The 27,445-nt window shown below is 41.5% G+C and overlaps 2 protein-coding genes and 1 pseudogene across 2 annotated transcripts; all 3 read left to right on the top strand.

The window, feature by feature from the left end:
* Positions 1-842: 842 nt before the first annotated feature.
* On the top strand, positions 843-5,980 carry LOC116133820 (annotated as a pseudogene).
* A 13,728-nt stretch (positions 5,981-19,708) lies between these two features.
* LOC116134224 (uncharacterized membrane protein YjcL-like) lies at positions 19,709-22,313 on the top strand. The gene is given in 6 exon segments (XM_031419898.1): positions 19,709-20,074; positions 20,160-20,386; positions 20,528-20,638; positions 20,753-20,908; positions 21,327-21,568; positions 21,740-22,313. Coding segments are annotated over 6 exon segments (1,395 nt in total). The 5' UTR covers positions 19,709-19,739; the 3' UTR covers positions 22,064-22,313.
* On the top strand, positions 21,871-26,181 carry LOC116134231 (uncharacterized membrane protein YjcL). The gene is made up of 6 exons (XM_031419905.1): positions 21,871-21,956; positions 22,467-23,138; positions 23,855-23,965; positions 24,724-24,876; positions 25,217-25,458; positions 25,764-26,181. The coding sequence occupies exons 2-6, from the start codon at positions 22,637-22,639 to the stop codon at positions 26,085-26,087; spliced, it is 1,332 nt and encodes a 443-aa protein (XP_031275765.1). The 5' UTR covers positions 21,871-21,956; positions 22,467-22,636; the 3' UTR covers positions 26,088-26,181.
* Positions 26,182-27,445: the final 1,264 nt, after the last annotated feature.

A 27,445-nucleotide genomic window follows, 5' to 3' on the forward strand; every position in this document is an offset into this window, starting at 1 on the left:
TGCCAAGCCGAAGGTACTTCTCTCTCTCTCTCTCTCTCTCTCTCTCTCTTTAAACATGCTTTTTAAAATTTTGAATTATGGTCAGGTTTGAGAGCCAACCCCGATAAAAGTAACATTTTCTTATCCGGAGTTTCTAGTGAAGAGAAAATGGAGCTTTTGAGTTTGATTGAGTATGTCGAGGGCAAACTTCCTATACGATACTTAAGAGTTCCCATCATTACCTCTACATTATTGTACGGGGAGTGTCAATCCCTTATACATAGGATTTTTGCTAGGGTGTCTTCTTGGAGAAGTAGATTTCTTTCTTATGAGAGAGAGTGGTTCTCATCAAATCTATTCTTTGGAGTGTCCAAGTTTATTAGGCCTCACTTTTTACCCTTCCCTCTAAAACCCATAATGAAATTGATGCTTATTTAAGAGCATTCTTTTGGTCTGGTGTGGATGTAAAAAGAAATAAAGTAAGGATTGCTTCGGAGGATGTATGTGTTCCTAAGAATGGAGGTCGGCTCGGGTTTATCAAATCCAAGGAGTGGAACATAGCCGCCACTCTCAAACACCTCTGGAACTTATGTAACCATCACACAAAGTCTATGTGGGTGGCTTGGGTTCAGGTCTACTTCATTAGAAATAGGAATTTATGGGAGATCAAAATTCCCCAAGAAAGTACTTGGGTTTGGAGACACATTCTCAAGTTTAGGGTGCTGGTTAGGGAAAGGATTAGGAATATTGTGGGTAATAGCAAGTTGACTTCACTTTGGTTTGACAATTGGCATCCAAATGGTCCATTGATTTGCAAATATGGTGAGTAGATTATTCATGATTTGGGTTTCACCAAGGAAGCTATGGTGAGTGATGTTATTGACAATGATGGTTGGAAATGGCCTGTGGCTGACTCTTGGGTTCTCATGGACATGGAAAATTCAATTAGTTTTAATCTCTCACTTGGGGGAGATAAAGTTTATTGGGGCCCCTCTTCTTCGGGATGTTTTTCCTTCAAATCGGCTTAGGAAATTACTAGAGGAAGAAAGTCGAAAGTTGCTTGGAGTGATCTGGTTTGGTTCTAAAATTCTATCCCTCGGCATGCTATGATCTTATGGATGGCAATGAAAGGTAGGCTTCTGACCAAAGACAAGCTTATGAGATTATAATTGTTGTTTTTGTAACGGGGGGCAAGAATCTCTTGATCACCTTTACTTTGCATGTCCTTTCTCCTATGCACTTTGGGGTAGAATTCTTGAGCTCTCATTTGGGCTATCTTGTAAGACCTTGGGAGAATTATGTTTTGTTACTTGCTAGAAGATGGAAATGGAAAAAACTTAAATATGCAATTGACAAACTTTGCTTGGGAGCCACGGTTTATTGGATTTGGAGGGAGAGAAATAGTAGGATGTTTGGGTGAATATAGAGATATTAATTCTATTATAGACTTTATTAAGTGTATGGTTAGAGAAAAAGCCATGGGGCTTAAAAAGTTTAAGGTTACTTTCAAAAATAGGCGCTTGATGGATGATTGGGGCCTTTTGAGGTCCATTTTCAAATCTTACCCGTCCAATTGATTAATGCCCTCATGATGTTGTTTTGGTCTGCTTGCTATTGAAGATGGAAATGCCAAGTTGTTGTCTTTATATTTCTTGTCTTTGATTTGTTTTTTGGTCCTCACCCAGGGGCTTGTCCTATGGGAGGAGCCGTTTCTTTATTTTTGATCTATTTTGTTGATTTTAGTTGCTTTGTGTGGGCTGGTTCATTTGTGCTCCTCTTGTCCACAATCTTGGTTTTAAGATTGCATAACAAGAGGAGAGTGGCATTTGGTTTTGTATAGGCTCTTGTCTAGTTAGCCTTTTGATAGTAGTCTTTTAGATTACTTTATTCTTTTGCACCTAACCCAAGGCATGTCCTGAGGTAGGTTGGTCGGCCTTTGTATATTCTTTCTTTTCTTCTAATGAAATTTAATTACCAAAAAAAAAAAAAAAAAACTTATTATTTTACTAAACCTCAAGTGGAAACATATCGTTTACTTATGTTAAAAGGCTAAAATGCCTTGGAATAAAATCAAAATTTTAAAAACTTAGAAACAAAAAATTAAGAGAAAAAAAAAAAAAAAAACCACTAACAAGACTATCGTCTCCATCTATCCATCACAGTCAACAATTTGGTCTAGATTGAGGTTGTGAATTCGAAAAGGATGGTGGATTCGATGTAATGGAAGAAGGGGATTGTGGGTTGCTTGTTTAAATTTGAAAGTGTTTCTGATGTTTCGTGAAGGAGGTGAGGCATTGAGGGGTCCAACTGTGGTGACAAACTGACGTTCTGCGTTAGCTACCGCCTTGCGGTACCTTGCCGTCTGCAATACTGGTACTTATCTCACGAATTATGGGATTCCGGATATAGACTCACAGCCATAACACTATTGTGTTACTTTAGCTACTGCCCTTCCAACACAGTTTGATAAACTCGCACAAGCCGGTGAGGCCATGTGTTGGTTCGATTGTTAGACTGGAGAGTGAGAATTTTGAGTGTTTTGCAATGGAAAGAGACAACTTAAGCTGAAAAATATGTGCTCATCTCCATTCATTGAACATGGAATACATTTATACAAAATAACCCACGTTTCTTACCTAACAAACTACTGCAGCGGGAGAATGTAATGCATTTGAATTTAAATAAAAAACTACCACCAAAACATGTCTAATCTCAACTAAACATGTCACACAAATATCACTGCATGTGCCAAAATCTGCAGCATCAACTACTGCATCTTAACCAAAAGATGGTTTGAACCTCAGCTAATAATGTTGCATTTCCAGCAGGTTATCATCATCTTCAACACTCCTTGATAATCTTGCTGGAAACACCAAGTTTAAGTCTTAGATTCTCAAACTTGGTTTTAGGCAAAGCCTTGGTCATAACATCAGCTATATGTTCTCACCCCTGCAGTGAATTAATTCACCTCTCCATTACCTTCTCCTCTCTCATAGCATGGAACTTGATCTTGATATGCTTGGTCTGCTGTGTAAATGGATTCTTTGCCATTGTTATAGCCGACTGGTTGTCACATAAAATTACAGTGGATCCTTCTGAGTTTGCTTCAAATCCTTAGAATTTTCCTAAGCCTATATCTTGGTTTACAGCAGCAACAACAGAAATGTATTCTGCTTTTGCTGGACTGAGCAATGGTGTCTTGCTTTTTGGAAAGCCAACATATAGCTCCTGAATTCAAAAAGAAAACATAGCCTAAATTACTTCTCATATCATCAATGCATCCAGCCCAATCACTGTCAAGTACCCACTAAGTTGAAGGTTTTCAATCTTCTTAAAGCCCTCACCTACAAAGGGACGCATCAATTCATGCCAAAAGGAAGCAGTAGCATTGTACCTTTTTTTCTCCCGGGGTAACTATTTGGAATCATCCTGCGATGTTCTTTTTCTTTTTAACCCCATAGATAATATTAAAAAGAGATTTTCTTTAGTTATTTATCCAAAATCTAACTGATCAGGAGTGTTTTTAAAGTTTTTGAAACCATTCGGGTGTTTTTAAAATTGTATCTCAGGATCTTTAATTGCCCCTTTCATTGAATATATTGAATTATATATATATATAATTCATATTATTTTTTGAACTTTTACAAGTAATTTAGGGTCCATTTGTTTTAGTATTTTAGATAGAATTTTTGATATTTTTAGAGTTGGGTGAGAATAATGATGTAAGATTTAAAAATTAACAAAAGCACCCCTCTAAGTTTGCTAGTTTCGAAACATCCCAATATATAACAATTTTATAAAATGAAAAAAATACCCCCACCCACAATTGCCAGATTTTGGCCACCACCATTGGAATCTGGCATTACGGAGCAAGACTGTAGATTTGGCTGTTCGTTTGCCAATATGGCCTTTTTTGATCAGATTCACCATGAATCTGGCCAGATCTGGTGTTGCGACGACCAAAGATCTGGCTGTGGATCTGGCCAAAAAATTATAGATCGGCATACTATCGGTCAGATCTAGCCGGTAGTGTGCCATTATACCAAATTTTGGTCACCTTTCGACGATAGTGGCTAGAATCTGATAAACATGGGTGGGTGGGGGTGTTTTTGTTAATATTTAAATTTTTTTCTGAGAGTATTTAGTTAAATTAATAAACTTAAAGGATTTAAAAATAGTTAAAAAAATATAATAATATATTAAGGATAACGAAACAAATAGCTATTTTGAAAATAGGATGGAGAATAGGATATGAGATATTAAAACAAACGGACCCTCGTAGAAGATGGTTGGTCGTCACCGGACACATGAAGGAATCTTAACATGTGAAAGAATTTGCGGAGGCAGAAAGTAGCTGAACAGCCGAACAAAGACTTCTGTTCATCGAAATCAACCGGGAAGTATAATCTAAAATAATAATTGTTTGGTTAAAAAAAAAACACGAAATCAGTTTCCACGAATTGTGTGTAACTAATGACCATCAATCCAACAATACAGTCTCTCAACTGAAGTGGGTTGAGCTGCCCAGAGACTTGGCGTCAAATTTCGATGGCAATAAAGCTTCCATTCTACATCCATAACCCACTTGCACTCCATCACCGGCCTTTGAGTTCCAACGCTCACATTTTCCTTATTCCCGACAAAACCGTCTCTCAATCTCAACAACAAGAATCAATTCACTTCTTGGATATAAATCATTACTTCAAAAGAAAAGTAATTTCTTTCACTCTCCTTTACGTAAAACCTCCAAGTCTACTCCATCTTTTACCATCAAATCCCAGTTAAATTTCTCTCTAATTTCTTCTCCCCGTGACAAATGGGCCACGTGGACTGCCCTCTTCGCCACCGGCGCTTTCGGTATCTGGTATTTTCCCTCTCTCTCCTTCTTTGGATTATAGAAATGAGCATTAGATATCGTTTTAAATTTGTTGTTGCAATTAAATATTGAAGGTTAGAGAAGACCAAGATTGGGATCGCTTCCAGTGCGGCGGTAGTCAACATTTTGGTTGGTTTTGCGGCTAGCAATGGGAGGATTATTCCATACAAATCTCCGGCGTACTCGACGGCTTGGGAGTGTTTGTTCCATTGTTGCTGTTTAGAGCTGACTTGCGTTGCCTGATTCAATCCACTGGGACACTTCTATCCGCCTTTATGCTAGGATCAGGTAATATACTACTGTGTAGATGGCAAAATCATACTATTTGGTTCTCAAAAATTTAGTTAAGTTGGAGTGTTTTTGACTTTTATTTGCTTTTGTCGCAGTTGCAAAAACAGTTGGAACAATATTGGGCCTATTGGCATGTATAATGATACCAGTACAGTCGCTCGGTCGAGATGGTTGGAAAATAAAACTTGCACTCATGAGTAGGCACATTGGTGGAGGTAATTTGTGCTAATGATCCTTTTAATTATCATGATCGTCTTTGTAAATTTATCTTTTCTTGTTTTCCAAGTTGTGTTTCACGACTGATGGAATTTTTATCTTTGATGTTTATTGCAGCTGACAAATATGAAGCCACCGCTACCGGTCTTGGTGTTTCTTCATCAGTTCTAAAAGCTGCATTGGCTGCAGATAATGTTATCTGTGCATTATATTTTATGATATTGCTTGCATTGGCTTCTAAATTACCTTCTGAGTCTTCAACATTAACTACTGGTGCGCATAAGTCTCACCGTCTGATCTTTCCCACACTTATTGCAGTTTTACTGTCTTTACCATGAATCTAATAAATTTAGTTTTCTTTTATGCCTCGTTCTCGTTGTGATTCTTTATTTAAAAGAAAAGAAAAAAAATGTTAAGACTTTGAAACATCTGGTTTAAAGTTGAAAGTGTTTCTGATGTTTCAGTGAAGGTAGGTGAGGGCATTGAGGGGTCCAACTGTGGTGACAAACTGACGTTCTGCAGTTAGCTACCGCCCTTGCGGTAGCCTTGCCGTCTGCAATACTGGTACTTATCTCACGAATTATTGGGACATTCCGGGATATAGACTCACAGCCATAACACTATTGTTGTTACTTTAGCTACTGCCCTTCCAACACAGTTTGATAAACTCGCACAAGCCGGTGAGGCCATGTGTTGGTTCAGATTGTTAGACTGGAGAGTGAGAAGTGTGAGTGTTTTGCAATGGAAAGAGACGACTTAAGCTGAAAAATATGTGCTCATCTCCATTCATTGAACATGGAATACATTTATACAAAATAACCCACTGTTCTTACCTAAACAAACTACTGCAGCGGATGAGATGTAATGCATTTGAATTTAAATAAAAAACTAACACCAAAACATGTCTTAATCTCAACTAAACATGTCACACAAATATCACTGCATTGTGCCAAAATCTGCAGCATCAACTACTGCATCTTAACCAAAAAGATGGTTTGAAACCTCAGCTGAATAATGTTGCATTTCCAGCAGGTTATCATCATCTTCAACACTCCTTGATAATCTTGCTGGAAACACCAAGTTTAAGTCTTAGATTCTCAAACTTGGTTTTAGGCAAAGCCTTGGTCATAACATCAGCTATATGTTCTTCACCCCTGCAGTGAATTAATTTCACCTCTCCATTACCTTCTGCCTCTCTCATAGCATGGAACTTGATCTTGATATGCTTGGTTCTGCTGTGTAAGATGGGATTCTTTGCCATTGTTATAGCCGACTGGTTGTCACATAAAATTACAGTGGATCCTTCTGAGTTTGCTTCAAATCCAGTAGAATTTTCCTAAGCCATATAGCTTGGTTTACAGCAGCAACAACAGAAATGTATTCTGCTTTTGCTGTGGACTGAGCAATGGTGTCTTGCTTTTTGGAAAGCCAACATATAGCTCCTGAATTCAAAAAGAAAACATAGCCTAAAGTACTTCTCATATCATCAATGCATCCAGCCCAATCACTGTCAAAGTACCCACTAAGTTGAAGGTTTTCAATCTTCTTAAAGCCAGGGCATGTCCTGAGGTAGGTTGTTTGGCCTTTGTATATTCTTTCTTTTCTTCTAATGAAATTTAATCACCCAAAAAAAAAAAAAACCTTACTATTTCGCTAAACCTCGAGTAAGAACATGTCGTTTACTCTATGTTAAAAGGCTAAAATGCATTGGAATAAAATCAAAATTTTAAAAACTTAGAAACAAAAAATTAATAGAAAAAAAAAAAAAAAAACCATTAACAAGACTATCATCTCCATCTATCTATCACAGTCAACAATTTGGTCTAGATTGAGGTTGTGAATTCGAAAAGGATGGTGGATTCGATGTAATGGAAGAAGGGGATTGTGGGTTGCTTGTTGATTGCTCCTAGGTAATAGGTTCTTTTAAGGAAAAAAAAAAATTGTTAGATTTCTTGTTGATGTTTTGTGCTTGATTTTTGTCGAAAAATTGTTGGATTTCTATTATATTATATGTTGATAGGGGTGGCTTTATGTTAGTGGAAGTGATATTTGGTGTGTAGTAATGTAGAGCAGTAAGTTGCCGGGTGTGAGGGGCGCTGCCGGGGGAGGAGGGGTGAAGGAAGGAAGAAGGGGGTGGTTGTAAGGGAGGTATTTTTAAAAAAAAAAATTATTTTGTTCCTTTAAATTCTCTCAAAAGTTTCCAGGTAATTAAAGACAAATATAATTTTACTTCTTTGATTTTACACTAACCTTTGTCAAGTTAAATGACGGTTTTGCTAATAAAAAATTAATGGGGAGAACGACATTTCCCACCCAAGGTTTGGCGAAACAACACTTTCCCACCCACCCACCAAGTTTTTCTGATTTGGATGATGCTGTTTTGTGTTGATTTGGTAAGGGTGATAATGTTGTGTGTTGAATTAGATAAGGGTGGAGATATTGTGTGTTGATTTATAGTTGAAGCTCAAGCTCGTTGAGCTTCAATTGTTGAGCTAGAGCTTGAGCTCGGTAGATATAAGATCTACTTGAGCTCGGGTAGATTACAATCAAGGCAAAATCAAGCTCAAGCACGACTGCCTAACTCAGTTGAATCCAATCCACCATGACAAAATTCATAATATAAAAATAAATCCAAAACTATCACAAATTTAGAATAAAAAAAAAATTCATCCTACTCAATCTCTCGAAATCCATTACCTCCACAATCTATCTCTCCATCTCACATTGTCGAACTCTAATAAAGGTTCAACGGGCTCTCGACGATACCTAACTGCTAAAATTGTTCTTCCTATCGCACCAATTCCATTAGAGGTTCAACGGTCGTCGAAGGCACCCAAACTCTTTAACCTCTGTCCCACTCACATTATCGAATTCGGTGGAAGTTCAACAATCTTCGACAACAATCAAATCCTTCGATCTCTCTCAACCTCTCATATTGCCAAACTGCAAAACCTATAGTTTGTGAGAGTGTTGCCAACTCAACAGAACTAAGCCTCCAAGATTCATTTGAAAATTCTGTCAAGATGCCGCAGAAAGCAGGGGAGAGCAAAGAGAGAATGTGAGGACATAAAAGAAGAGATTGAGAAGAGTTTAGGAGAGAATGTGCAACGTGTTGTATATTTAGGCTTAACCAAAAAAGTATCATTTTTTATTTTCCAATTGAATATATGTCAAGCCCGAGTAAACTCACAAACTGTTCAATTGAATATTATTAGACTCGAATTCGATTCAAACTCGATTCCACATTGTTATGCCTGGAAAAGTAGGGCTGACACTGAGTCCTGTCAGCGTAAGTGGTTAGAGCTTAGGTAACTCCAGCAACCATTCAGATGCAGCCACGTCATACGCTGACGCAAGAGGCGTGCTCCTGCTAGTGCAGTAGGTGTGCGTTAGGCTGGTGAAAGGCTGGAGGGGCTGGTGAAAGGCTGGAGGTGATCCACGTGTTCAAGCCTTGCAAGAATCGAGTAAATCGCTCAAACAAGTGAATAACGCGGTGCAAGGAAGGATTTGGACGGCAATCTGATCCACTCCCTGATTTAGTAATCATTACCTCAATTCATCCCACTATAAATAGAGGGCTTATCTCCCATTTGTGGGATTAGCTAAATTCTCTCTAGAATAGCATGATTATTTTCTCTTTGTAATCACTTGTAAATCAGCTCGCTAAACGCGACCTGACCTTAGTACATTAATACAATATCAGTGGACGTAGAAGTCGCTTGTTTAAGCATCCAAACCACTTTAAACATCGTTCCCCATCTCTTATCCATTCTCATACCCCCATTCACGTATGTTTTTTGAGTCAGCTCAGCATTTCACACGTGCGTTTAGTTGGTGTCAAAATCACGCATCAACAGTTTGACGCTAGAAGGAGGGCCTGATTTAGTATTCATCCTTCATCAGGAGAATCTCTAACTAGTCGGTCCTACAACAGCAAATGGCTCGCGGATTCGAATTTAAACGAACCAACCATGGTGAGGGAGAAATCCCCCAGGCGTAAGAGGACACTTCTTCCGAAGGGCCCCCAGTTCTGTAAAATCTTGTGAGAGATATTTCTTCAAGCTCACGGCTTGACCCAACCGTCATGAGTTACTTGGAGAGGTTCAACAATACTCTCTAAACGGTCAACCAAAGGCTAGACCGTTTGGATCGAGTTGCACCATCTGAATCAAATGAGGCGGTGGCACCGCCTAAAATGCCTGTAGGTCGCATGAAAGCGCGGAAAAGGGCGATAGCCCTAGCCGCGCGCACTGCAACGCGTCAAAGAAAAGGAAAGCAGGTGGCGAACAAAGGGTCTAGGGGCTCCGAGGGACCAGCGAACACCGACCGCACCCCAGGTAGAATACCCGTGGCGCAAAGACCCGATGACAGGTCGCAGCTCGAGCTGTCCTATGCCATATCACGCGAGCACTCCCACAAAAGTGCTAGGCGGGGAGATTCCCACTATCGTCAAAATGATAACCTTGATCGTCATCGCGCGGGAAGTTTCTACCGTCTGCGGGTCAGTTCGCACCATTGCGGAGGTCAAGAAGGTTCCCTGAACCATTCATCGCCATCACACGACTCTAGCCAGCGTGTGTTGAGAGCGATCGGAATTGCTGTCCGAGGTGAGGAGGAATCTGACCTCCAGAATTTCCTTAATTGCAATCGCGATGGTCGAACCTGCATTGGGGAAAGCAATCCCCAGATGGCTCCACTACCTCAGATTGAGGAGCTACAACAAGCTCTGGATCAGCTAAAGGCTCAGCAAAATGAGCAAGGGCAGGTTACAGAGGCGTCTCCCTTTTCTACGGCTGTGTTAGCCGCCTCTCTCCCATCTAGATTCAAAATGCCCGATATACAAGCGTTCAATGGAAATTCTGATCCGCAAGATCATTTATACGAATTCAACAACCTGATGGAACTTCACCAAGTTTCTGATTTGGCTAAAGGTCGATGCTTAGCAGTAACTCTTACATCTCATGCCAAGTAGTGGTTCAGGTCGCTCCCGACAGGATCAATCAGCTTGTAGAATCAGATGAGCTCGACATTCTTGAGACACTTCCAAACGAACATGAAGTTCTCAATGCCTTTGAGCTACCCCTGCAACATAAGGCAAGAGAGGAATGAATCCCTCCAATCTTACATCGATAGGTTCCACAGAGAGCTCCATAAAGTAGTTCACACTCCCGAATAGTCCATTTGAACTCTCATCATAGCGGGAGTTCGTCCACAGACAGATATATGAAATGAGCTGCAATCAGAGGACGATGTTTCTCTCACCCACTTTTACAGCCTTATGGAGAAATACCCCCGTAACTCCATGGCGGCGCTCCACCGCTATGACCCCGGCACTTCTGGCAGTACACCAAGTCAGGAGGGGGGGGGGGGAGGGGGGGAATAAGAGAGTTGATCGCAGATGGGCTAATGACGATCAACGAGAAGGAAAGAAACCACGGTTCGAGCCCAAAAAGTCTTGTGCTCCAGTTCCTCGTCGCGATCGCGATAGGAATCAGTATACCCCTTTGAATGCATCCATTTCGGCCATTCTTGATAAGTTAGAAAAGGTCAGTATGCTCCAAGAGCCTGAGCCCATGAAAGGTCCCTCCTCATCCAGAAACAGCAAAAAATACTATCGTTATCATCGGGACAATGGGCATCACACCGATGAGTGTCGAGCTCTCAAGCAGGCAATCGAAGATCTTATCAAGCAGGGGCATTTTAAAGAGTATGTTGATGACTCTGCTCCCGTAAGGGAGAAAAATTGAGAGGAACCGAGTAAGAAGCGTCGTGATCGCAAGGGTATCTATAGCGTGGGCATAATCTTTGAGGGACCACACCTCGGAGGAAACTCGCGAGGTGCCAAAGAAAGATATGCTCACGTAGCCCATCACAACCCTATCCGTGTGATGAACACGACGCAGCGACCACCAAAGGTTCGCAGGGAGGAGGAAATCACCTTCTCCAAAAAAGACGCAGTCTGATTGCATCATCCCCATGATGATGCTCTCGTCATCACGCCCCAAATAGGGCGCTTTGACATCCATAGAATGTTAGTGGACAACAGAAACGCTGTGAACATCTTGTTCCAGCCAGCTTTCAAGAGAATGAAATTGGATAAGGCCGACCTGAAGCCCACATCAATCCCCTGATATGGTTTTACAGGGGATCATCCGATCCCCAAAGGAACGATCTTGCTTCCAGTCACGCTGGGTGACTCTGACGAGGTGACCAAAATAACTAAATTCTTAGTAGTGGATTGCCCGTCCGCTTTCAATGACATTCTAGGGCGACCTCTACTGAGGAACTTCAAAGTAGACACTTCGATCTACCATCTCAAGATGAAGTTTCCCACCCCGACGGGGATAGGGGAAGTAAACGAATCTCAGCATGCATCTCGCGACTGCTATGTAAAGGCAGTGCAGATGGCATGCAAGGGGAAAGGCATCTCGCGTGGCATTCTCAAACAGGCAATGGCGATCAGTAGGATCGAACCACAGCCTGGCTTAGTTGAGGATACTATGGATCTTCGTATCTAGGAATGCCCTGCCAGTGGGCCAGTTAAGGATCTAACAGAAGTGTTAGTCGACTAGAACGAGCCGAGCCAAGCCGAGCCGAGTGTTGAGGATTGGAAGCAATCTCAACCCCCAGCTCGCTAACGACCTGACCAGCTTCCTCAGAGAAAATATTGATGTGTTTGCATGGACGCATGTCGATGTGGTCGGGATCAGCCCGGACATCATTTGCCATGCCTTGAACATCGATAGTGAAGCCAAGCCGGTCCGCCAAAAAAGACGAGCGATGGATTTAGAGCGGTATGCTGCCTTGAAAATCGAGGTAGATAACCTCCTTCAGAATGGGTCCATCTGAGAAGCACTCTACCCAAGCTGGGTTGCCAACCTAGTTCTGGTAAAGAAGCCCAATGGCAAGTGGCGGACCTGTGTTGACTTCACCGACCTTAACAAAGCCTATCCAAAAGACAGCTTTCCCCTACCCAGGATCGACCAGCTCCTTGATGCCACCTCCGAGCACGAGCCACTAAGTTTTATGGATGCATACTCAGGATACAATCAAATTCTGATATATGCGCCGGATGAAGAGCATACCTCCTTTGTAACAGATCGGGGGCTGTATTACTATATAGTTATGCCCTTCGGCCTGAAAAACGCTAGCACGACTTACCAGCGGTTGGTTAACCGAATGTTTTCCGAGCAGATTGGGAAGTTGATGGAAGTCTATGTTGATGACATGCTAGTCAAGTCGCATGTCGCTTCAGATCACATAGCACATCTCGCTGAGATGTTCGACATCCTCCTGAAACACAGAATTAAGCTCAATCCTTCAAATGCTCATTCGGAGTATCCTCAGGAAAATTCTTAGGGTATATGGTTAACCAGCGGGGAATAGAGATCAACCCCAAGAAAATCCAAGCTCTCCTCGATATGAAAAGCCCGACCAACCAAAAACAGGTTCAAAGTCTCAATGGGCGAATAGCGGCGCTTAGTCGCTTCATATCGAGGGCAACAGATCGTTGCTTGCCATTCTTCAGCATTCTCAGGGCCAATAAGAAGTTTGAGTGGACTCCCGAGTGCAAACATGCATTTTAGAACATTAAAGAGCACCTCGAAAAACCACTTCTTTTATCCAAGCCTCTCTCGTAAGAAATTTTGCTCCTGTATTTGTCCGTCTCTCAGTATGCAGTCAGTGCAACATTAGTTCTAGAGGAGAGCAAGGTTTAATGGCCAGTGTATTACGCGAGCAAGCGTCTGTTAAATGCCGAGATGCGGTATCCAAAAATTGAGCGATTGACTTATGCCCTGCTGATCGCTTCTAGAAAGTTGCGACCTTACTTCCACGCCCATACAATCTATGTAATGATAAGCTACCCACTTAAACAGGTCCTCCAGAAACCAGAGGCATCGAGAAAATTACTCAAATGGGACATGGAACTAAGTCAGTTCGATTTGCAATATAGACTGAAAGCAACCATCAAAGGGCAGGTTGTTGCTGATTTCATTTCGAAATTCTCATATCATCCGACCAAGGAATCCGAGCAACAAGCCATCGAACTCAGGTAGGAAACTATTCAGACTGTCGACCTAGAGCCTATACGTCGACGGATCATCGAACAGGAAGAGGGTCGGAGCAGGTCTTTTCCTCTTAAGTCTCGAGGGGACTCATATTCATGGCATACTCCGGTTTGGGCTCAAAATGACCAATAATGAGGCTGAGTATGAAGCTCTGCTCGCTAGGTTACGGTTGGTCAAAGAAATGAGATCAACCGCGATCAGCATCCACAGCGACTCCATGCTGGTTGTCAACCAAAATTTGGGGGAATACCAGGCCAAGGAAGAAAATGTGATCAGCTATCTGAAGAAATCTAAGGCCGCACTCGAGCCGTTTAAGCACTTCACGATCACACAGATTCCTAGATATAACAATTCTGTGGCAGATGCCTTGGCAAAGATAGTCTCATCGCTAGACTTAGATACACCGGAAAGTATTCCTTTTCGGTTCATAGAGATCCACAGTGTCGGCTCGGCTGAATAGGCCGTGAATACAACAAAATCAGTTTCCTGTATGACCCCTATCATTCAGTATCTTCGAGATGGGATCTTGCCCAATGACAAGGTCGAAGCAAGGACCTTGCAAACAAGAGCTGCTCGTTACACACTAATAGGAGACCAACTGTACAAGTGAGGGTTTAGCGCCCCCTTCTATGATGTGTAACCGGCGAAGAAGCAGACTACATTATGCGGGAGATACATCAAGGGATCCGCAGTAATCATACGACCGCACGATCTCTCGCCAACAAAGTTGTTCGTCAAGGATATTATTGGCCCCTGATCCAAGAAGACACCTACAACTTTGTCAAAAAGTGTGATAAGTGACAGCGGTTTGTGAATATACCGCGAGCTCCTTCCCACTAGCTGATAACTATGACCAGCCCCTGGCCATTCTCCATGTAGGGAATCGATCTCATTGGTCCCATGCAGTTGGTAAAGGGGGAGTCAAGTATGCGGTGGTCGCAGTAGACTACTTCACCAAGTGGGTCGAAACAGAGTCATTAGCTGCGATCACCACTAAAAAGGTCAAGGACTTCGTCTTCAAAAACATTGTGTGCCACTATGGGATTCCTCATACCCTCATATCTGATAACGGGAAGCAGTTCGATAATGAGGAATTCAAACAGTCTTACGACGAGATGGGTATCCACAAAAAGTTTTCCTCAGTCGTAAGACCGCAAGCAAATGGTCAAGTTGAAGTTGTCAACAAAACCATCGAGCACACTCTAAATGCCAAACTTGGCGTAGCCAAGGGAAATTGGGCTGACGACCTTCCTAAAGTCCTGTGGGCATACATGACAACTCCGAGAACCTCTACCTCAGAAACCCCTTTTTCGTTAGCATATGGCTGTGAAGTGATGATCCTTGTGGAGGTAGGGACCGGTTCACTTCGGAGGGACCTGTTCAATGAAGTCGACAATGAAGTGCTCATGCGCGCAAGTCTGGATCTAGTTGAAGAACATCGCAGCAAGGCTCAGCTAAGAATAGCAGCTTATTAGCAACGCGCAAAAATGTTCTTCGACTCTAAGGTCAGAAGAAGAGACTTCCAGGTTAACGACCTCATTTTAAAGGAAGTCCTTCTCGGTACCAGAGAACCAAGCACGTGAGTTTTGGGACCGAACTGGGAGGGCCCATACCGCATCGCCAAAGTGATAAGACCGATGACTTATCATCTCAAAAGGCTGAATGGTTCCGAAGTACCGCGAGCTTGGAATGCTGAATATCTCCGACCATATTATCAGTAATTCCGAACTCAATTTTTTCCTTATAAAGATTTTACTTTTCTTAATCTTTATAAATAGCAAGTGTATAATTCTGTTCTTTTGTAATCATTTTCCCATGTATACAATTCTGTTCGCATAAACTTGTACCAATGTTATTGTAAACAGTTAGAATGCGATCTCATATGTAGTAGAAAATACGAAAATTGTAAGTACTCATGAAAGATTGTAAAAAGCGATGTTTTTATTTATAATAACAAGGGAAAGTACATGGGCAAAAAGGGAAAAGACTACAGAAGGAGATCAATGATCCTCGTCCCCAGGCTAGTCGTCGATCGCCTGTTCGGGTGCGGGCTGCTCTGGGACGAACTCCGGATGTTCCTCTTCCAGGTCAGGTCCTCGAGCCGCTTCCTCAGCCTCGGCCCATGCCATGGAAGCAAGTTCGTTCTGGTACTCGTCAAGGAGGTCGGACAGATCCATCTCAGGATTCTTTGGCCAAAGGGCAAAGATAGACTGAATCGTCCATTCTGCAGCCCTACTCTCGATATCTACCTCCTGCTGCTGCATCTCTATAGTTAGCAAAGTGACGCGACCTCGAGTGAAGTGGAGCTCGACCTCAAGCGTTGATCGCTGCTTCTCAGTAGTCTCCCATAGCTCTCTCATTTCCCTATCTGCTCGTAAGGCCTGCTTGGAGGTCGTTTACAGTGCCTGGTCTTTCTTGCTAGCCTCGCTGGTGAGTTTGGCCATGGTCCTCTGAAACTCCTTCACCTCATCGCTGCACTTCTCTAGCTTAGCCTTCTGAAAGTCCACCGTGCGAAGTGTAGCATCCCTTTCGGACAAATGCTGATTCGCCTAAACGATGGACGAGTCTCTGTCTGTTCGCGCGGGCCGCTAGTTTCCGTTTGAGCTGCACATTCTCTTCCCTCATCTCGACCAATCCCTCAACAGTCCCCAGTTAGACCTTCTGCAAGGATAGGTGCATGGAGAGTAGGGCCTGCATAATGAAGAGAATAAAGTTAGTCCTTTATATTACAAAAGCAAATATAAGTCCTTGCTGAGGGCAGCTCGTTTACCTGGCTTAGGTGCTGGAAGGACGTGGTCATCAGGTCCATAGTGCCGGATGCCACAAACTACTCAAAAGCCTCTACAAGCCCGCATTCCAGCAAAGCAAAGACTACCGGCTGCAGATGGTCCAGTAGCTAACCTATTGACTCCAGCACGAGGGTGTCTGTACCCATAGCAGGTAAAGTTCCCTTCGCTGGCTCCTTGGCCGACCTCCTCCCGAGGATTGCGACTACTTGTTGTCTTGTCTGCAGACCCTCGGGTGCAATGGAGATGTCGGTCGTGCCCCTAGGTGGCCCTCCCGAGCGAAAAGCTTGGTAAGATTGCGACCTCTTGGGCTAAACTCCCAAACCCTCCGGTTCGGACTCCGACTCCTCGGTCTGAATTTGCCTCCTCCTCTTAGACCTTTGGGCCGTGGTTTTCTGCTTCGGGTGAGCAGCCAAAGGCTAGGGAGTGCCCGTAGGTCAGGCCGAAGCACCCGCCGATGTCCCTCCGACGGGGGGACCGTTGGGTGCCGCTCTAGTTGGTCCAGTGGCACCCATCCGGGGGAAGGAAAATTGTCTTGGTCGTGGCGACCTGGGTACCTTGGGAGGCATGGTCGCTGCACACGAACATCGTTAATAAAACAGTTCGCTACATGCGAAATTAAAAAGGTTAAGGTCGAGAGGCTTACTCGGTGTGGTCTCTAGGGTCGCTTCTGAGATGAAGAAACTGTACTTTCATAAATTTGCGGTTGTCAGGAGCAATTTTGCGTCGCAACTCTCTTCGGGCAGAAAGCCGAAGGTAGCAATCTTGTCCGGATCCTCGAGGAGCTTTAACCTGGTCGTTTTGTTAACTGCGAAGAAACAAAGAGCTCGTTAGCAAAGAATGAAAGAAAGTTCACAAACTCAAAAAAAGGAAGACCTACTCGGCTCTTGAAAATGGCAAATGCCATCATGACGAAAGAAAAAGAACTTCATCTCGTATGCCCCTACGTTGCTCGGGTAACTGTGTATTCCCGCTTCAATGGTAGGTCGCTTGGAAAGATAGTAAAAATCCTTGTCCTTACTCTTTTTTAGAATGTACGAGCAACAGAGCTCTAGCGCGGTTAGCTCGCCCAATCCGTTCTCGTCGCACGCGATGTACATAGCCACGGCTATCATGTACGCGTTCGGCATGAGCTGTAATGGTGCGATCCCGAAATGATCGAATACCGACCTGACAAAAGGGTGGAAAGGGATCAACCCTCCACTCTTGAAAATATTCTCGGAGATCGCAGTCATCCCTCGTGGCAGACTCCGAGTTGTGTGTACCCTATCTCAGAAGACCTCCACGTCGAGAGCGTATTGGTCTACCACCTTCTGGATGTCATTGGTAGTAATTATTGACAGGATCTCTTGAGGGGGACCCTCCTCAATCCTGGTCGTCGGGGAGTCCATTCTTCTGCGGTCTGAAAAGAAAAGCGACATGCAGGGAATCACTCAATCTTCGTACACTGTTTCGTACAATGACGTAGAGGAAAAAGAAAATACTTCCTCCCTTAAACCCAAGAAAAACCCTAACATAATGCTTTTAGAGCCACCATCATTGGCTCAATCCCAAAGAAAATATTTCATCTCCGATCGACTACCGACAGACTGTCATCGCATGACAACTATTGAAAACAAGAAAAAATAGTAAAAGTGGCAAAAAGATCATCCTTACCTCTTGAAATGAGAAGATTAGCCCTCCTGCTCTAGATATCAAGCGTGCACCAATATGATAGACAAAGAACCAAGGCTCACGAAGATCTCTTGCTCTCTCTGAGAAAATGAATATTGTGACATTGCCTGAAGTGAGCTTGGGATTTTATAGGGAAGGAAATGGCGCTTTGGTTTCCCGAAGTCAAACGACGTTTGGGTGGAAAATACATCTAACCGTTGATCGCGACCATGTGTCGCGAATCAACGGAGAAGAGTGACCGTCACGCTTCAAGAAACCAAATCGTCGTTCTCTTCCGTTGAAACACTCAAGCGACGACACGTTTTCCCTCCTCCACATTAAATGCGCTCACATCCATATTTAATGCTCTAATAGGGAATGTCGTTTCAGTATGGCTCGCATTTAATGCGCATGGTTGGAACTTATTGCGCACAGGACATGTCTGTCAAAGCAAAAGATATTTCATTAAATGCATCAGCTATAAAAGTACAATGGATAACATCTGAAAAGGTCATTACGTACAACACTCTTCGACTCATGTCTCATCGCTAAGCGATGTGACCCCTCGATCTTGTCTCGTGTCAACCACGAGGCGACATGACTCTTCGACTTGGATGAATATCGGTCGCAAAGCCACACGATCCCTTGCCTTAAGCGAAAAATTTCGCAAAGTGCAATCAGGTCGTAAACCTCGGACGAAGGTCAAAGTCATCGTCGTGGTACTAGATATGGTCTAATACAGGTCGCTGACCCTTAAAGTAAAGGCCATTTCAGGTCGCTTGCATGAAAATGTTTCTTCGACCTCTTTGCATCCAGGTCGGGTCAACCAGTGTTCAAACGCATCAAATCAAGGCATAATGTATAGTTTCCAAGGTTCGATTCTCAAACCTTAAAAATTAGGGGACTTCTGTTATGCTTGGAAAAGTAGGGCTGACGCTGAGCCCTGTCAGCATAAGTGGTCAGAGCTTAGGTAAGTCCAGCAGCCGTTCAGATGCAGTCACGTCGCACGCTGACACAAGAGGCGTGCTCTTGCTAGTGCAGTAGGTGTGCGTTAGGCTGGTGAAAGGTTGGAGGTGATCCACGTGTTCAATCCCTACAAGAATCGAGTAAATCACTCGAGCAGGTGAATAACGGGGCATAATGGAGGATTTGGACGACAATCTTATCTACTCCCTGATTTAGTAATCATTATCTCAATTCATCCCACTATAAATAGAAGACTCCTCTCCCGTTTGTAGGATTAGCTAAATTCTCTCTAGAATAGCATGCTTATTTTCTCTTTGTAATCACTTGTAAATCAGCTCGCTGAGCATGACCTGACCTCAGTGTATTAATACAATATCAGTGGACATAGAAATCGCTTGTTTAAGCATCCGAGCCACTTTAAACATCGTTCTCCATCTCTTATCCATTCTCATACCTCCACTGACATGTGTTTTCTAAGTCAACTCAGTAATTTACATATGTGTTTAGTTGATATCAAAATCACGCATCAACACAGATAATATGCGAGCTACTAAAGCTTGAGCTCAACTCTAGTTGAGTCCGAGCAGCTAGCAAGGAGCTTGACTCGTTTCGCAGTATTTGGAAATGCCATTGAAACTTCTTTTCGGCGCCACGTGCTTGGAGTCATTGTCCTGTCTCTTCGAATATTTTACGAGAGTGATGTGTTATTTAATATGCACCATATTTGGTACTAGGCGTTGACTGGCAGCACAAGTCCGGGGATTCGTTTTGTCTCTATTTACCAATTATTGATTTGGTTTTGATCCATCTATTTTATTTTTTACTGGATTATTATTATTTCACTCAACTCCACTCTACTTTCAACTAAACTTCAGTCTCTCGCAACTGAGCTCTGGTTTCAGAATGGCAACAAAACTTCCATTTCTCGTACCCCACCAAACTCCCACCTCCCCACCGCCTTTTGAATCCCAACGCTCTCGTTTTCCTTATTCCCGCCAAAATCTTCTCTCAATCTCTCCAACAACCAGAATCTTTTCAGTTTCAAGTGATCAATCAGCATCCTCATCATCACTATCTCTAAACAAAAGTAATGTCTTTCTCTCGCCTCCTTTCCCTAATCCTTCCGATCAGACCCGAAATGTTACCGTCAGATCCCAGATAAATTTCCCCCTCATTTCTCCCCACGACCAATGGGGCACGTGGACTGCCCTCTTCGCTACCGGCGCTTTCGGTATCTGGTAATTTCCACTCTACCTCTTTAAACGTGTTGTGGAAATGAGCATTACAGTGGTGTTGAATTTGTTTTTACAATGAAATTTGAAGGTCAGAGCGGACCAAGATTGGTAGCGCATTGAGTGGGGCGCTAGTCAGCACTTTGGTTGGTCTCGCAGCTAGTAATTTGGGGATTATTTCATGTGAATCCCCTGCGTACAAAATTGTGTTGGAGTTTTTGCTCCCCTTAGCTGTTCCATTGTTGTTGTTTAGAGCTGACTTGCGTCGCGTGATTAAGTCCACGGGGGCCCTTCTATTAGCTTTCTTGCTGGGATCAGGTAGTAGGCTTGTTTATCATGTTGAAACACACAAGATAAAGTGATATGAGGACCTTATTGTGGATCTTTGACTCAGATTTTTTATTTTATCCAGCTAGATTGGAGTATTTGTGAGCTTTGTTTGCTTTTGATGCATGACAGTTGCAACAACATTTGGAACAGCATTGGCATTTCTGATTGTCCCAATGCGGTCACTTGGTCAAGATAGTTGGAAAATAGCAGCTGCCCTCAAGGGTAGACACATTGGCGGAGGTTATTTTCTTTAATGTTCTTTTTCACTTTCATGATGTTCTTTGTGAATCTCTATCTTTATTCATTTTGGATTGTGTGTCATGACTAATTGTAAATTTTCGGTGTTTTTCGCAGCTGTAAATTATGTTGCTATTTCCGATGCTCTTGGTGTTTCTCCATCAGTTTTAGCTTCTGGATTAGCTGCAGATAATGTTATTTGTGCAGTATATTTTACGTCATTGTTTGCGTTGGCTTCTAAAATACCGGCCGAATCTTCACCACCAACCACTGGTGCGTAGAATTCTCATCTCCATATGGTTTTATTGTTTGCACTTCTACCATCTTCATTGTGATTTGTGAATGAATTATGGTCCAGCTTTTATTTGACAGATGGTTGTTGGACCTAAGTGACCTTTTTACTCTATAAATTAGTTCACTTTACAAAACATATTTCTTGCAATTTAGATTTGGTTTATGGGTCATTGTGATTGTAAAACAAAGATGAGTTACTCTATCCATAAAATAGTTTTACTATCCTTGATTTTATCCATGATTACTGTCAGCCTTTTCTTTGTTTGCAAAGGCTACATTTTAGTGTTTCCTTTTTACACTGACTCTGATGCTCGGAATATGATAGTTACAGAACAACAGAATTGTTTCACTCAACCAAAATTTGTAACATCTGATTTAAAAGTTTGATGTTTGACAGATGTTTCAATGGATTAAGAATCCAACCCTGGTGGCAAAATTCCTGTTCTGCGGTTTGCTACAGCGCTTGCTGTAACCTTAGCTATCTGCAAGGCTGGTACTTATCTCGCGAAATATTTTGGCATTCAGGGAGTTAGCCTGCCGGCCATAACAGCTATTGTTGTTATTTTAGCAACTGCACTTCCAGCTCAATTTAATAAACTTGCACCAGCTGGTGAGGCTATGGCTCTAATTCTAATGCAGGTGAGTCAATTTTCATGGATCAAGCTCACCTTAGTTTGTCATTTGTACCATCCTGAATACATGATGCTATGTTTATGGTTTTTGCAGTAAGATTTTATATCTTTATGTGGCATTGCTAAGTGTTGAAGTTTGCTGATAATGAAATGTTAATGTATCCTGTTTTGAGAACAGGTATTTTTTACGGTAGTGGGTGCAAGTGGTAACATATGGAATGTCCTCAACACGGCTCCAAGCATTTTCTTGTTTGCTCTTGTCCAGATATCTATCCATCTCGCTGTGATCCTTGGATTAGGAAAGCTATTCCGATTTGATATGAAGCTGTTGCTTATAGCATCAAATGCAAATGTCGGAGGCCCTACAACTGCATGTGGAATGGCCACGGCCAAAGGTTGGAGTTCTTTGATTGTTCCTGGTATTCTTGCTCGCATTTTTGGAATTGCCATTGCAACTTTTCTTGGCATTGCCTTTGGAGTGACAGTCCTAAAATACATGTAGAACCTGCAAAAGTCTATTCTTTTGGTATCAGGCTCATAAATAACATTTGTGAACTTCACTTTCAATGCATATTGCTGTTGATTTGCGAAGTCTCTGTTGAAGAGGACTGTTTAGAAAGATTTGTACCGAATGAATCAAAACATTAACATGATCCTCAAGGGACAAATCTGCTTTGAAGAGAGGAAATCCAACCTTAAAAAGATAATATGATTTAAGTCTCAATGAGATGTAGGCGTACCCAATTATTCATTCACAACATCAATTTATGGGAATCTTTATAGAGAAGAGTAGTGTTACTGTTAATCATCACAAATTAACGATATGAAACTTGGATTTTAACTTTGAATACATGTAGTACAACAAACAGACGGTCACACAGAATCTAAAGTTGGAGGATTCGCAGAAAACTTTTCTGCGTCTCCATTTTTCAGGAACTCGTAATGACGCCACGTGGACTAATGGCAAAGCTTTGTACAAGAAGAAGATAAACACAACAAAACGAAACGCACACACGCAAGACTCTCGTCTCGTCTCGTCTCCTTAGAGAGATAGGGAGACAAGAATTCACCATTAATGGCTATGGCTTCCGCTACTCTGTTCTATCATCCCTCACAACCAATCCCATTCCTCCACCTGTTACCCTCCTCTTCCCGCCATAACCTTATCACTCTCTCGTTTCGAGCCACAAAGCCAACGCCTCTTTCACTTTCACCCTCTATATTTTCTAAGAGCTACAACCCCATTCGATCTTTTAAGGTCCTGTCACAGCTGAATTACCCGGTCATTTCTCCGGACGACCATTGGGGCACGTGGACGGCTCTTTTCGCCACGGGGGCTTTTGGTCTCTGGTCAGAGAAGACCAAGATTGGGAGCATGGTGAGTGCAGCTCTGGTGAGCACATTGGTCGGATTGGCAGCCAGTAATCTAGGAATAATTCCTTGTGAAGCACCAGCATATTCAATGTTCTTGGAGTTTCTGCTTCCTTTATCTGTGCCATTGCTCTTGTTTAGAGCTGATTTGCGTCGCGTTATTCGTTCAACTGGGACTTTGCTCTTCGCTTTCTTGATCGGATCAGGTATTGGCCGTTATATACTAGCATACAATTTTTTTTTTTCCAAACTTAGAAGAGTTTAATATTAAAGGGATTATGTTTGTTTTACTCATTGTATCCTGAGTTTTAACATTAGTAGCACTGGTAGATTGGCATGTAACTATATTGGGTTACATTAAAGAATTTTTTTCTCTAATGTTGAAGTTATTGAGGATAGCAATTTGTTTTGCTTGGTTTCAGTAAACAAACTGATACTGTGAGTGGTGTAACGCTTTGTAATACTGAAGAAAAGGGCGAGAGCCGAAAGTTTTGAATACTATATATATGAGTGGAGTCAAAAGGAAGAATGCTTATCAGTTTTTTATCAAAACAGAAGAATGTTGAGTAGTTGTTTGTTTATGGTATCCATGTTTTACTAATTATATAGACACAACGAGTCTGACTTAAGTGTCTGATATTTATTTTTAGGTAAGCCTATGAAAGAATTAGGACCATAGCTTTTGAGTGGAGGTGTGCATGTTCAGCGATCTTAGTAGTGGTGCGGATTGTGAAAGACTGATTTATTTTTGAATCTTGCAAGTTCCTCATCATTTATATGATCATCTATTTTAATTTATCAGACCTCTTATACGTAACTGAGTGAGTCACATGGGAAGCTCATAAATGTTATTTCCTTGGTATAGTTAATGCACTAAACCCTTTATGATCCTCGGTAACTTTTCTTTCTATTTTGTATGAAGTTGCGACTATTGTTGGAACGGTAGTGGCTTTCCGGTTGGTGCCTATGCGATCACTTGGAGAAGATAGTTGGAAAATAGCGGCAGCTCTCATGGGTAGTTATATTGGTGGATGTAAGTTTTCAGGAGATGTTGCATCTTACTTTTGGACTGAGCTCTCTGTTTGATAGTACGGATTATAATATCTTCTATTAGCTCCATTCTCCCCCATTCTTTGTGCCAATTGCTAACAGCATTATATCACTGATTAGCTCTTTTTTGTAGCTGCAATTCCTCAGTACTCTTCTCATGTTGTCTATAATGAAATGAACTCTCTGTTATGGTTACTTATACTCTTGTGGGGCATTCATTTGTAACAGAATGTAATTTGTAGAAGGGAACTTGAGGGTTGGATTTCGTTTAACCGAAATTGTACAATGACATATTGGATTTATCCTGCCAAAGTTGATTGTAGTGATAATCTGTAAACATGTGATTTTGCATTAGTTTCTGTTTCGTTTGAGGTTCAATTATCATCTATCATTTAAGTATAACAAGGAAGAGGGAATTAAGAGGCTGAGGGGGAGGGGGAGGAAGATAAGTTTATTTTACTTGTTCAACAATTACTCATTTGCAGTGGCTTTGTATTTTTAGACCGTCAAACATCTTATTTTTTGACATGCAGCTAACACAAAGCTGCCGTGACATGTTAAACTGTTATCAATAAATTCTGGAGTTGTTCTATAGATACTATTTGACTATATAATTGCTAAATTTGGTGCTTTCAGTTCCTTGAATGTAGCTGTCACATGTACATTTCTGTGACCTAGTTCCATGTTATAACTGACGACGTTTTTCCTTTTCCTTTTCCTTTTCCTTCTTTACTGTTGCAGCTATTAATTATGTTGCAATTTCAGAGGCTCTTGGTGTTTCTCCATCAGTTTTGGCTGCCGGAGTAGCTGCAGACAATGTTATTACTGCAATATACTTTATGATATTGTTTGCTTTGGCCTCTAAAATACCTCCTGAGGCTTCAGCAGCCAGTGGTATGTGCCATTTTGCTTTGATACCATATAATTTAGTTTGACCCCACCTTCTCCTGGTTTCTGCTATCAACTCTGGTAGCTGTGTATGGTATTTGACAATAAAAGCTTGTTGTCTCTCCTTAACAGATACGTTATTTAGTCTATCAATTTCCCCTATTTTGTTTGACCATCCAGAAAAAATATGCCTTGACAGTTATGGATCGCGTACCTATTTATTCCAATTGATTTTATCATTGTTTTGATGTTGATGTGAGTAGATTAACACTACAATCAGATGTGCACCATCTTTATCATCTTATGCAAACTCTTACCTCTATTAAAACCAGAAATTCTCTTGCAGGTGTTGAAATGGATGCAGAGTCTAATTCTGGAGGCAAGACACCTGTGCTACAGACTGCTATGGCTCTTGCCATATCCTTTGCAATATGTAAGACTGCCACTTACATCACGAAATTGTTCGGAATTCAAGGAGGCAACCTTCCAGGAGTGACAGCTATTGTTGTCCTTTTGGCTACCGTGTTCCCAAAACTATTTGCTAATCTTGCACCAGCAGGTGATACCATTGCTCTGGTCCTGATGCAGGTAACTGACACATCTCCTTTGCATTTGATTTCCTTTCTATGGAACTGCTAATCTGCTATGGATACTTACGTGACCCAAAATATTCTTGACTCTATTTTTAATAATAGATACAAAGATTCCTGTTAAGAACAGCAAATGTTTCAGGTTTGACTAGGATTTATCAAGTAAATGGTTATAAATTTTATGGCAGTGTTCTTGATTTTTCAATTTATCTGAGTCAACAACACATATGAAAACCCCAGACATCTTTTTGTGGCTGTTTAATAAACGTTTCCATTTGACATGTTTTATGTGTTCTACAACAGGTATTTTTTGCAGTGGTGGGTGCGAGTGGGAGCATATGGAATGTCATCAACACAGCACCTAGTATTTTCTTGTTTGCTCTAGTTCAAGTACTTGTTCATATCGCCGTGGCCCTTGGATTGGGAAAGCTTTTTCGGTTTGATTTAAAGCTGTTACTTATTGCATCAAATGCTAATATTGGAGGTCCTACAACAGCATGTGGAATGGCGACGGCCAAAGGATGGGGTTCTCTAATTGTTCCTGGGATTCTTGTAGGCATTTTTGGAATTGCCATTGCCACTTTTCTTGGCATTGGATTTGGAAAGATGGTTCTTAAATACTTGTAAATTCAATGAAACTTGGCATTTGGTTTGGAATAATTGCCTCAATTAAACACACTATTAAATTTCACAAGTCAATAATATTGTTTTTGTACATCTAGGGAATATTGTTTTAGTCTATCCAATTGGTGAGATAGAGCAAACAAAAGCTATATTTATTGCATTTACGTTGCTGATGATTTCATTAACAATCGGATGGTCATAGTTAACCAGATCTTTGCCCTTACTTAGTAGTGAAAACTGAAAGTCAGCCACTGACTGTTTAATTGCATGGTGGAAGTCAATGAAATGCAGTAATGCATTATTAATTTATAGGCGAGATTTTTTATTTCCAAAGTCAAAATTTCAGATGATGTAAAATGATGCTAACAGAAATTCTTTTAAAATACGTTTATAGTATTTAATATCTGATTTCGTTCATCAAGAAATCTTCTGCTGAATGGTTATGAGTGGCTGCGTATTATTATACGTAACTGACTAGAAATTCTAGGCCTTTCCTAGTTTTGCATGTTTTGAGTTTCGAATGGACGTACTCTTGTACTACTGCCCAATTGTCAACTGTACTTTCATTAACCAAAGTCAACTGTATACTTTCAGATTGCAATGGTAATTATCTACTGTACAAATATTATTCTCAAATACTGAAGTAGAATTACCATTTATTTGTCTTCTTCCCAAGGGATTTGAAGGCCAGGTGACAATACCCAGTAACCCAAGCCAATCTTTAATCTTGATTAGCAAGGTGATATTTTGAAGCCTAACCCTTTTCAAATTGATCGATTCCTTTTAGATTGTTCAGATATATAAAACTCTGCCAATGGCTAGCAAGCGATAAATATATAAAAGTTATGTGTAGAATATATAAGATGTGCTGTCATTCTTCTTTCTTTTTCAAGGAAAAAATTATTCTTTTTCCTGATAGATACAAGATATCGTCAAAATTTTATATGCTTGATGAAGCCAGCATGGCCACATGTGATATATAGCGCCCCAGATCAATCGTGTGATGTAAAATATATACCATCTGATGGTGACAAATTTATATCCGACTGATTAATTAACTTTGTTAATATATTTATCATTGTTATTATGCCTAAAAAATCACGCTTATATCAGTCTAATAAATATCTTTTTGTATTAGCTGTCAAGCCCATATCTCTTCAAAGATATTCATACCAACCCTATCTCATTTCAAAAGATGAATGGATGAGAGTCTTCCATATGTCAAGACAACTTACAAAACACTCGTTACATTGAGTTCAGAGGTGTATAAATTGGCACTTCTCTTCCCGAAAAGGGAGACTGGGCATATGAGAGTTAGGCATAGATTTGAGCTCAATTCTTTCTCTCTGTAAACACTATAT

This window comes from Pistacia vera, unplaced genomic scaffold (genome assembly GCF_008641045.1).
Source record: "Pistacia vera cultivar Batoury unplaced genomic scaffold, PisVer_v2 Contig108, whole genome shotgun sequence".
NCBI lineage: Eukaryota > Viridiplantae > Streptophyta > Magnoliopsida > Sapindales > Anacardiaceae > Pistacia > Pistacia vera.

Coding starts and splice junctions, on each gene's coding strand:
- LOC116134231 (XM_031419905.1), top strand. CDS start 22,637: ATGGCTATGGCTTCCGCTACTCTGTTCTATCATCCCTCACAACCAATC. Junction 23,139..23,854: donor CGCTTTCTTGATCGGATCAG/GTATTGGCCGTT, acceptor TTTTGTATGAAG/TTGCGACTATTGTTGGAACG. Junction 24,877..25,216: donor TGAGGCTTCAGCAGCCAGTG/GTATGTGCCATT, acceptor ATTCTCTTGCAG/GTGTTGAAATGGATGCAGAG.